This window comes from Rhea americana, unplaced genomic scaffold (assembly GCF_003343005.1).
Source record: "Rhea americana isolate MKP2758 unplaced genomic scaffold, rheAme1 scaffold_82, whole genome shotgun sequence".
NCBI classification, from domain to species: Eukaryota; Metazoa; Chordata; class Aves; order Rheiformes; family Rheidae; genus Rhea; species Rhea americana.
The window spans coordinates 2,248,672-2,260,792 of record NW_028187001.1 but is presented as its reverse complement, the minus strand read 5'-3'; the positions used below and the strand labels follow the sequence as shown (position 1 = coordinate 2,260,792).

At 44.2% G+C, this 12,121-nt stretch overlaps 1 protein-coding gene across 1 annotated transcript in view; it reads right to left on the bottom strand.

Annotated features, from left to right (window-relative positions):
* Positions 1 to 297: 297 nt before the first annotated feature.
* NHS (NHS actin remodeling regulator) overlaps positions 298 to 12,121 on the bottom strand; it is a 267,411-nt gene continuing 255,587 nt past the window's right edge. The window contains exons 7-10 of the mRNA XM_085323162.1: positions 10,181 to 10,312; positions 5,997 to 8,954; positions 5,667 to 5,793; positions 298 to 4,498 (exon numbers count right to left, since the gene is read on the bottom strand). Coding sequence (XP_085179288.1) covers positions 3,874 to 4,498; positions 5,667 to 5,793; positions 5,997 to 8,954; positions 10,181 to 10,312 — 3,842 coding nt within the window. The 3' untranslated portion in view covers positions 298 to 3,873. The remainder of the gene's footprint in view (positions 4,499 to 5,666; positions 5,794 to 5,996; positions 8,955 to 10,180; positions 10,313 to 12,121) is intronic.

The following is a 12,121-nucleotide window of genomic DNA, read 5'->3' as shown; positions in this document are numbered from 1 at the left end:
TTCCTTTCTTTCCTGCTTACTCTCTTCTTTCCCTAAGAGGCTTTGGGCAAATCCAGCAGTCTTCATATTCTGGCAAAGTTGGATGTGTGGGTAAAATTCCACTTACAGTCAATGACAGTTTTGATCGGATACAGATTTTTCTCTTGCTTGTTCTATGAAAAAGTTGTAAGTGAAAGAGAAAAGAAGATTAAATGGTTTGAAATGYGTAATGCACCGAGACATACCTTTGGAAATGCTATACCTGTAGTTTGCAGATTAGACTTAACATTTCATTATAAGAAAATAAAGAGAACGTGATTTAATTGCAGTCACGTTTATTTGCAGTTTCTATACACACTTTCTAGGTAATCAAACTTTTCCGACACATTTTTTTGAGAGGGGTTCACAATGAAACTGTCACTGTTTTTACTAAAAATAAATACAAGACTTAAAGTGTTGCACAGCTCTAAAATATACAAAGGCTTGGATTTAATGTAAACTTTGAAAACATTTTACAAAAGAAACCATCTTTGCAACAATTTAAAAAGTTCGTATTTACAAATATTACAAAAATACAAAATGGATGCAAGTCCATAAACCATTGTCTTTTCTGCCAGCATGAACTGGTGCTAGTACCAAAATAGTTACACTGTAACCTTCTTAATTTTTTTTTAAATTCTTTAAGTCATAACCTACAGTATTTCTCTATATCTGCTACCATTGCAGCAAATGCACTCAATCACTGACCTTTGGCAAAAGCAAACGTATGCTTTACTTGCTACAACTATTCCATGTCCTCTATGCTGCCACAAAAAGAAAAAAAGAAAGGGGGGGGRAWKKTWAATTTTTCAGAACACACAGCTGTATAACTTCAGAAATCATATCCGTAACCTCAGTGCAAACAGCGGAACAAGCGGGTGGCATGGTGGCTCACCGTGCGCCCCCACGTGCGCCCTGTACCCCGCTGCGCGGTGCGGGTGRTGGTGCGGGTGTTCGTTCTACAGCTCGTCCTCTGGCGCCTTACAGGCGCGCCTGCATCGCTAAAGGGGGCTCCCTCCGCCTGTGTTCCCCGGCTCCCACGCTTGTTGGGAAGCCTGTGCTTCAGAGTGGATTTACAATCTGTCTTTGTTTGGGCTACAGTGTGTCGAATGTAAAATAGGAAAAAAAAAAAAACCCACCTCTCATCGACTTTTTAAAGAAGTAAACTGATATTTTCACGTGATTGTTCTGTGAGCATTTCATACCTTCCTGCCTCACCATTCAAGTCAAAAATGCCTTTTCCTTTTTTGACGGTGTATCTATATTTATGTATGGTATCTCTGTGAAACTGTCAGTTGGTAATAAAAAGTGAGGTCACTGAACAGCTCTTTCAGMTATTTTTAAAGTTTAGAATGATTAWTTAAAGCACATATAACACTTTTAAGAATAAACATGTTATAAAAGTGCTYCTGTTAAAATCATTAAGGAAAATGACTGAAGATGACAGACTAAGGATTTTCTGCCCAGTATCTACACTTCCTTTACTCATGATCTCCAGGAAGTGTTTTGTCTCATGCTAAACATTTCCTATTAAAACATTCTCATTCATTCATTTCACTTGTGTTTAGACTTATTTTCTTAACTAAGCTATTAATGAGACTAGCCTTTTATTTCCAAAACCTTACCTCACCTATCTTTTTTAATGCTATTTTAGACTTCCTGATTTTGAAGCCCTTGAACTGGTTTTCCACCCCTCTTCCCCACACACACATACCACATGCATAGTGATTCTATTTGCATACCAGACACAATCAGACTACACAGGAGGACGGTAGGAAACCCTGAATTATACAGTTCTTGTGGTAAACACTACATGAAATCAGACATAATCTAATGGGAAAAAAACATTCAGGATTTGTTAAACCATTCTACCCTGCTCAAACTTTTMAAAGTCGTAACAGTTTTAAGTAAAACCTGCCTCTTTAAAACTTGATTTGCCTGCTTTAAAAACTCTCAGCTTTATGCTTTACMTGATAAAAACAAAGAACAGTAAAAACCCATTTCACACATCCCGCTTCCCGATCATTTACTTATGCTTGAAGCCAGCTTTCAGTTGATTTCTATAGTACCGGAGCACGTGCTTTCTGCCATCCTCCTCACTCTGTCCTACTGCGCACCACATTTCCTTCTTGCACTATTTTCTCTGCACTAACCTTTCCTGCATCACAAAGCTTATCCTACAGCAATCCTCACCGACTGCCCGAACGTTGGCCAAGGGGGCCTTGTTCTCTGAGTAGCATGGATAGGGCTACACTCTTGGAAACGATGACGGCCCAGAGGAGAATCAGGCCTATTGGCTTTAATTTGTTTCGAAAATTAAAAGCGTAAAGCAACTTGTGGGTTGTTTATCACTGACACGTTCTTTCAGTTTTAAGACAAGAAAATTCAAGTAACTTCAAGTAATTCAGCTTTTATTTCCCTGCCTTCATTTTTATCAAAGCCGTTGCTTTGATTTGTCTCCTTCCCCCCCCCCATCCCGTTCCCCCACCCTGTTATCATTTCTGGTAAACCCAGACAAAATCCGAACTGTAGGTGGCTGGCATAACAAACCAGAGCTTTCCCCTTCCCAGTTTAACAATGAATATAAATAATGCGTACACATACCTATCTCCCAGCTACGTTTTCACAGTGTCATTTTTGTAAATATTTAGGTAGCATGAATCTCATCAGCACAAAGAGAAAGCTTCACTGAAAACTCATCGCAGATATTTACTGATAAATTGAAAGCGCTTGTTGCATGCTTATAATTTATTTGTTTCTTTTAAGAACCAGAAAGTAATCATGTTGAACGGTTATAGTTACCAGGTTATGACTGTGTCATGTATCCCAACAGCCTAGTAAGAATATGAAAATAAGTACTATTTCTTCTTATCTATTCTTTCTAAAGCAATCCGTATTAGAATAAAGGCCTAAGGGACACTGTCGCGTGGGACTGTTAGGGGCTCCGGGTTAGAAATGATTTTGCTCTATCATCAGGAGCATGCTTGCCTTCCCAACCAATTACCGTGTTAAAACTCGCYGCTGCACTTTGCAGTTGGCTCGTCTGCAGCGATACTCAAAAGACAAATGGTTACTTTAATCCGATCTTAGCCTTTACATTTCGTTAGCCTAACGTTGAGAATTTCTTTCAACTGTTAAATGTCGCTTTTGAGGCTTATCACACTGAAAGTGGTTATTGGTGGCCATGTAAGTATTATGCTTGATATGAAAATGGTATTCACAGAATACAGTTATTACATTTGACTTCTTTTGTCTTTTATAAACAAAGTTGTTATGCAGTAAATCATTTGCCACATGTCCACTTTTTGATAATTCTATTTACAGATTTTTATCAAAAATATGGTATTTACATATGTTTTGTTAATTTCTTCTAAATTTTGTTTGAGCTCATTTTAGTGTAGAAAAATACCAATCCTCAAGAGCATTTTCTTTTTCYTTTTTTTTTTCCCCCCCTAGGGAAGCACTACAGTGAGGGATTTGTTTCTAGATGGGCAGCTTCTGGAAAAATAAAAAGTTGCTTTTAACTCTATGAAAAGTGAGTAGCCTTGAAATCTACAGTGACGATGGAAATGAGAGTGGGATAAATCAAATGAAGCTAAAAGAAAACAGACTAGACATAGCATCTTTCTACTTTTAGAAAATGTAAAGTAATAAATAGCTACAGCCTTAGTCCTCTGTTTCCCCAGCATCTTAAAAACACAAACACATTTAAGCATTGATATTGCCCTGCAAATATATATATATTTTTTGACTGCTACAGCGTTGGCCTCTTATATTCACATCCTTACAAAACCAAAGCGGTTTCAGCGTTCGCCGCGCTCGCAGTCGGCGGCGGGGCTCGGGAGCTCCCGCAGCCTATGCTGAACTCTGAGAAGATCGGTCGTCGTGAGGGCTGCCGTCCGAGTTCTCCGTCTCCCCTTCGGAGATGGCCTGCATCGGCGCGTTGTACAGCCGACAGCGCACGCTGTACCGGCTGCTGCTGGCTGCCGGCGGCGCCCGGGAGCGCCCCACTCTGGACGACGCCGACATGGAAAAGCTCTTGGAGGAGAATCCTTCTGCGTTGACCCTCGGGGAGCACGGCGAAAGCGGGGACGACACATCGGGGCTGGCTGCTTGGGGCGACTCATCCGGGTTTTGCGGGGCGTCCACTAACAGCTCTCCGGGAGACTTGGGCAAAATGGGGCTTTTCAGGATCTCCGTGGCAGACATCCTGTAGCTAGAATCAGACCGACTGCCCTTCTTTAGGAGCAGCAGTTTAAACTCCTCGTTAGATGTGTTGGACTTTTTGGCATTCCTGTATATAAGCCCGGGGGACCTCTGGCTGCTTATGGGAGTACCGAGGCTGCTGGGGGGTGGCACGGTGCTAGCGGGCAACGTGCTGCTGGCAGGTGGCTGGCTGCTGCTCCCAGATGAAGCTCTCAATCTGTTTCTTACAGAAAGGTCTCCAGAATCCTTTCTCCCAAGAACTTTCCTTTTTGATCTGTAAAAATACCAAAGAACACGCATTCTTGTGTTACCTTCATAGAGTAACACTCAGTGCTTGCCTGAGATTTACAGAGTCACCAGGCTTCGATACTAAGTARAGTTCTCTTAACCCATGTTGTCAAATATCGGAGGCTAGCAGTGACTGACAGCACTTTAAACAGCAATAACGCCCGTGCAATGAATGAGACACTGAGTCACAGAGTCCGTTTCAACCTCCCCCAGTTCTTCCAAAATGATTTATGCACAGCCAGYGCTTTATACGTAAAGACAGCGATACACACAGAATCTTAGGCTAGCCAAATGTTCACTGCAGCCTGCTCAGTGTTAGAAAGCTGCAGCATCGTTTCAGCCGTGATAGCAAATATCAGCTGGATACAAAATACGCTGTATTTGGAGAGACGCCTTCCCTTAASCAACTGCTCGCTCACCAGAACAGAGCTGGTGGGCGAGCGCAGAAGTCACTGTGGGTCCTTTCCTTTAGAGGCGTGTATGTTTGTTAGGGAGAACAGCCTAACGGTATTTGTAAAGCATCCTACGCTTGCCATAAAGAAGCTCAGGATGCAAACAAACAAGGTTAAATTAAAGCAACTTTTAAAAGCTGCCTTTTAAGAAATTTACACAATAAAATAAAGAAGGTGGTTCCAGGACAGAGAAAACTGAGATGAAGAATTTCATATTGAGTCAGCAGCTATCATGAAGTTGTCATCCCAACAGAGGTTCTCCTGGAAATCTGACAAATAAACCTGGCTGAAGTCATGTGGCCTTAAAAAAGAGCAGATGTAACTTACTGAAAAGAATTAATCTCAGTGTTTCAACCAATTTAGCAAAAAATCTGTTCACATGAGAGGCATATCCACATGGACAGATGTGGGCAGACCCACGCTCCTCTGCTTTTACCCCACTCTGGCCGCTCTCGTAGCTGCCTCTGGACTCTATTAGCTCACCCCGGTACTTCAAGGTGAGGCACCAGAGAGACTACAGTACTCCCAGGACCAGCGCTAGCTGGGATACTTCTGTGGGAGTCATAGCACCACACCAGCTTCTGGACAGGACAGGCTTAACCACTGAATACTCACGCGATGGCTATCGTTAGGGGGCAGTTGTGCAATTCAGGAGAACAGGGTTGCATTTTACAGTTTCCACTCACATTAACRGTAGCTCACCTGTGAATGACTGCAAACAGATCCTCAGTAGTGCGCGGTTTATTTGGAGACACAAAAACATCTTCTGCCTCAGCCTGAGAATCTTCACTCAATGGTGAAATTACAGAATCGTCGCTCGGAGAAGATTCTTAAATGAGGAAAGAAGCCACGATATGAGTCAAACCCTTGCCATGTTTTACAACAGCACTGCTCTTGCAATCCACAAGCTCAGTTCGTAACTGAATTGCCAATATATACTTTATCCTTTAATCTAAATATCATACTACTATACTATAAATCACATCCAAAACTGTACGATCAGTTAGAATACAGAAAGAGTTTACAACTGACCTTTCAGTGAAGGCTCTTCTGCGCTCCCCTGTGACTCATCTGCCCTGCTGTTATCAGAGGCACTTTTGGTCGGAATACCTGATGCAATATCATTTTCCTGCTTGGAACTGYTTTCACTGAGTGAATTTACTGTTGCTGTCTCTGATTCGTAGCTGATATTCCCAGGCACATGGTGGCTTAAATCAAGTTGGTTCTTAAGCTGATCGCTAATGTCAGCTCCCTCAGACTGAGATGAGGTTTCACCCACAGGTTCAGATTCCAACTTTTGTTCCCAGGCTCCAGCGAACTCTTGCTGAATCTGCACTTGGTCAAGGTTGCTTTCCTGTTCTACTCCTTGGTTAGTTTTCTTTGCTTCGTAATCATTTGGGGGGACAGCTGAGCCTTTCTGAAACCCTTCTGTAGAAATAGCACAGGTCTGAGTTAGAGCATTTTCTGGCAAATGCTCAGTAGCCAGGTGCATTTGGTCTTTGATGGGTTTAATTTCAACCAGACCCACGTTTGCTGCAGTTACAGTTTCTTGCTCGCAATTATTCTGTCCACTGAAAGAGGAGCTTTTTTCTAAAGGTGGTTTTCCAGGGCCTGCTTCTGCTGGGGAAGTGTCAATATAAGACATTATGGCCTCCTCAGTGGCGTACTGACGTGATATTGGTTTCTTCGCTAAGAGCRGCCTCATTTTGCCTGGAGAAACATCAGTCACCATTAGCGTGGTTTCTTGTACGCAGAGCAGGTCTGYAGTACTGGCTTTTTGTTTCACTTCTTCAGGCTTATTAATGGATCTAAGGTGAACAGATTTTAGAACGGAAGGTGTGATAGCAAGGGCAGATGGAGGATTGGGATTCAGCGCTTCTCCTATCATGCTCTGTTTATTGTGGCTGAAAGCATGCAACTGGTGCCTGTGAGTGAACGGTTTATTCAAGACGTTATGAAGAGCACTTAGGTCGAGATGAGTGGGAGGTATAATGGGAAGCTCTAGGTCTTTGTTTGCAGACACAGTGCCATCTTTAGACAGCGGCTGCTGCAGTGAGGACTTCCTTTCTGGTACTTTTGGCTTTCTCTTGCCACCTCCAGGAGACAAAGGCCCAGAAAAGAAAGCTGTTGGAAAAGAAGAGGTCGGCGTTTCTGACTGGCTGGAGTATCCACTGGAGGGTGATGCTAACCCTGCCAACTTCTCTGGAGAGGCCAGTTTAAACTCATTATCGACGGATGGGAGGGATGGGGTGGTAGCTCTTGATCCAGACTGAGATGTTTGGGATTCAGAGCTCTCTGGTGATTTGATGCACTCTATGACTGTAGTACCCGTAGCAGTGCTTGAATTAGATAAAGACCTGTAAGGATCATTAGATTTCAAGTCATTTAGAAGCCAGAGATCTGCATAGTGAGATTGTTCAGCACCTTCATCTTTAAATGATGGAATATCTGTGGTGTCAAACTGAGTGTCCTTTAATCCGCTGTCATTCTGGTTCACCCAGGAGAGCTCCTGTTTGGTTGGCAGATTAGAGTTTTCCACTCTGGAAGGTGTGTTTGAAAACTCAAGTGGCAGCTTCATTTCCCTGGAAGTGTGAGACACATGCTGCCCACTGCTTATCTTTGGTTCTTTCTTTTCAGGAAGATCCGTGCTGCTCTCAGATTTCCTCAAAGACGAGCTGCGTTTTGGTGGGGCTGGCTTTGCCTTTGGTTTCTTCAGAGAGATGCTCTGCCTTCCTTGCCTCCTGTGGTTCGTGCAATCCTGCCAGGCGCAGTCAGTGAGGCTGGAGGTCACGCTCACGTTCTGGCCACTCTCGGAGCCTGCAGCTGCATAGTTGCAAATGTAAYTTTTATTACCCTTGAGACCACAATCAAAATGCATGGAAGTATAGTATCCTTCAGTATCCACGGAAAAGTGTGAGCTAGTGTCTGCCTTGTCAGATGGGCTCTTCTCTAGGAAGCTGTCATAAGTGGCCATGCTTGTGAAACTCGGGCACCCCAGGCTGTCAGCCTTTGGGCGCTCAGGGCTGAAATCCTGRCGACAGGACGCGTCATGGTGGTGGTGCAGGTAGTTCCACTCACTGTCACTAGTGTTGCTGTTGTTGGGGTCATCAAGTAAATCTGCCACAGTGGAGGTGAAGGAGCTGGCCCTGTGGCCTCTGACCTTGTCCATGTGATCACCAAACTGCTCTGTGATGAAGACACTAGAGTCCTCGTTGGCATTGGGAGCAGTGTTCAGCGACAGCTCAGAGTCACAGTGCGAAGAGCCCGTCAGTGGAGGAGAGGCAGCGGGAGGAATGGTTTCGGACGTCTGAGAGGGACACGTGGAGCTGCTTCCGCTCCAGTTCCCACTGGAAGATTGGTGGTCATCCTTCTGGTCCATGTGGCTGCTGAGCAGGACTCCTGCTGTGGAGATTGAGTGGATGGGGCTCCCAAAGGTATCCGAGTTGGATGAAATCTCACAGCTTCCCGAATCTGCCATCCTTGACAGTCGTGATCTCCCTCTCTCACTGATGCTGTGATCGGGGCTATGCAAGTGCTGAGGACACATTAAACCTATGGGCTGGTGTTCCTGTGAATTCTGTTTGTTCATGACATCCTTCCCCTTCTTCGGGATCCTTTCCTGGCTTGCTAGAAAGCGTTCTGCTTCATATACCGAACTTTTGGCACCGGCATCCTGCTCGCCTTCGTTGGCTCTGGCACCCTCGCGAGGAAGACTCCGTGACCGGATGCGGTTGCTCACTGCGGTAGCAAACACGGCACCTCCGTTGTCTGCTAGCACCAAGATGTTGCCGGCAGAGTGTGACAGGGAGGCGACAACACTCTGCCCTCTCTGCGCTCGGATCCGTCTCCGGGATGGAGCGGCAATGAGGATTTCCTCAGTCTGACACTCCGAGTCCCGCGTGCCCGACCTCCTGTTGGCAGCGCTGGAGAAGTCCGGGTTTGCATGCACAATCACATTGCGTTCTCTTGCCACCGGCGACTCATCAGAATCTAGGATACATGTAAACCTGGGTGAGATACAGCTTCGCATTTCCTGATAAAAGACGACCCATACAGCAACCCAAGAAGCATATTTGTTGGATTTTTTTTTCTATCTTTACTACAAAAAGTTTGTAAGGCAGACCTCATCCCGGTAAGGTGGGAAATTCTCTTAGTCCTGCAACGTGATCTCGGTTCTCCTATTTCTGCAATGTGATCTCACAAAGAGCTGATCTTGCCGTAGTAAATATTAAAATAAAGATTAACTTTTTAATTTTTGTCACTGTAGTTCAACTAGTAAAGGCAGTTTTAATGAGTAACTGCCAGACAGAACACTCTGTAAACTTTTCAGAATAATTCTGTTCTGATTATATGTCTTTTCAGAATTTCCATCATATGCTTCTTTACTACCAAGAATATTTGCACAGTAACAGGATCTTTGTTTCATAGGTTCTCTGGTTGCTTATTCCCTAGGATAAACACATTCATTCTCCTTCTGATCAAATTTCACAGCAACTGACTGAGATACCAGAGCTATCTTCAGGTGCCGATGAACATTAAGAAATAACGATCCTGTCAGTCTGGCTTTGGGCTAACACCGATTTTACACAACATTTGCCCACAAGAGAGCTGCTCCCAGTTTACCTGGAAACAAGTGAGCTGAGCCACCTGGTTTCATGCAGATATCCTTGGTAATAAAGAGTGAAAGGCAGGAACTGGGGACAGGTGTGATAAATGAAAGGAATGTTTAGCAAAGTTTTCAATAGAGTACCAGCAGCTGTCTCTAACGCAGATATTCAGCTGATCAGCTGAGTGAGCCATCCGGCTGCTGTGACAGCGCATCACTTTGCTGTGCAACATCTGTCATTTCTTTACCTTAAGATCCCCTTATACAAGAAAAAACTTTCACTTAATCTAGTTACTTTTTATGCACATAACTATGGGTTTGTAACAAAAATAAAACGGGAAAAAAAAAAGTAACTGATTAACATTTACACGATAAGAGCTGAACAYGTACATCTATATTACTCGGTAAGGCCCCAGCACATTAAGGCCATATGGAGTAATATAGCTTTGCTTATTGTAGTAAATCAAAAAACAGACATATCATTCTCAAACTCCACAAGCATTTATGCTTTCAAGGTTTCATTTCTTTSGAAGGCTGGCTACCAGCTCATAGCCCTGCAATTTAAGTCGGTTAGAAAGCTATCTATGGAAGATTTGTATTTATACTACACCTATTTCTTGTTGCACTCTTCTGGGGATGCCAGAGATGGTTTTCCTCCTCCTCAACTTTCGTCTCCGCTGTAGTACAGATTGTGAATGAACAAGAGAGCAGCGTATACTAGCCTCTCTGTCAAAACCAACTCCTGCAACCCATAAATAGGTCTCATTAGCCTTTAGAAATAGTAAACAAATTTTCATGGCTGGAACACAGTGGAGGTATGTGAGCTTGGATTAAGCCTGTGAATAAACATAAGGGAGCCCTTATGCAGCTTTTATGTAAATTATATTACAGTATATCGCAGTTTTACATCTAATTCCAGCTCCCTCTCAGCAGCCTGGTTTGCCAAAAGTAACAGGAGTTAAAAAAAAAAAGAAAAAGAAAAAGAAAAAGAAAAGAAAATTAGGAAAGAAAATCAAGTTGAGAGCTCTTGATAGCCGGGCATTTTTTTGTATAGCTATTTAGCCATCTGTCACAGGGACAACGGCAGTAACTTGTCTGCAAAGAGTAATCTCTTCAGCTATAGTCTGACTCATTTTAAAAAGCTAAGCGTAAGAAAACAGTCTAGGTTGTAACGCCGTATTGCAGTAGTTTGGCGCTACTTAGGAGACCGATATGCGAAGGGTGCTCACATTTCGAAAAGGAAGAAGACAGCTCCAACAGGGCCGAGTCCATGTGCAAGTTTAGAGAGCATTCTTCTCTACTGTTAGCTAYGGCCAGGAATGAACCACATCGGCACCTAATGTTTCGATGCGTCAGCAAGCGGCCTGATTTTCCCAGGTGCGCAGCGCGCAGCAGGACACACGGGAGCCCACGGCGGAGCCGGAGCCCTTTGAGAACCAGGTGACACGTTCCAGAAYCTAGATTTGGGGGCCCAAGTTCACCTACATGCTTATTTATAACTGTGGTCAYGCGGAATAGGCAACAATTCCTTATTTTAGGTCTCTTTCACCTCGTTTTTTACACTGTGGTCACTATACATGTGGGCCAGCCAAAARCCCAGTGCCTAGGTGTACTGGCTTTTGGCTCAAGTATACGCTCATGCTCTCTAAAGTTGGCATGGGACAGGTTGGAAAAAAATGTGCCAGGTCCATAAAAACACTAACATAAGGATTGCTGGGTACAGTGGTTTGTAATCTTAAGAAAAACGAATGAAGTAAACCAAACAAAACGAAAATAAAAAATCCTGATAGAAAYCTCCATTTTTATAGCGTATAATTATATAAAACATAATTATACGCAGACATACACGTACATATTACACTACATAACAATGTAAAACATTAAAAAGTAACTTTCTTGTAAAAGTTCTTCTTGAAATCTACTACAGTGAAATAGAGGCTTCAGACAGATGTCCTGTAACCACCAATGCCCCTGGAATAAGCAGAGGAAGAACTTTCTTTAATAAACGAACGAAAGTGCTGTAAACTCCATTAACAGTCATTTGAAGAAAAAAAAAAGAAAAAGTGAGCATTTCTCAGGGTTGGGAGAAGCTGAAAAAGCAAAAACAAAAAAGCAAAAAAAAAAAGGTAAAAAAGAAAAACGAAAGCAAACTCTCGGAAACGAACACCATTCAGCATCGCTGCGGGTGCCCCGGCCGCCGTGAGTGACYGAACATGCTCGGCGCGCCGGACGCGCGGGCTCTCGCCGGGGGGACGGCGGCGGAGGGCGCAGCGTCCTCCCCGCCACGCGCACGGGCTCTTCCCACTGGTGCCGATGAGCACGAGACACAGACACAGCCAGAAGATTTACGTACCGTTCCCGATCGGTAAAACTGACCAGTGGGAATTGGGTTCCAGTGCAGGGCAGGTGGAGTCTAGGTAAAAATCGCTATTACTGGACAAGTCAGCCCCGGCCCCGGCCCTGACGCCCACCTCTCGGCCGCGGGCCGCGGCGGGGCGGAAGGGGCACGGGCGGCCCCGGCGGCCTTTCCCGCCGGCGTCTGGGCCCGCGG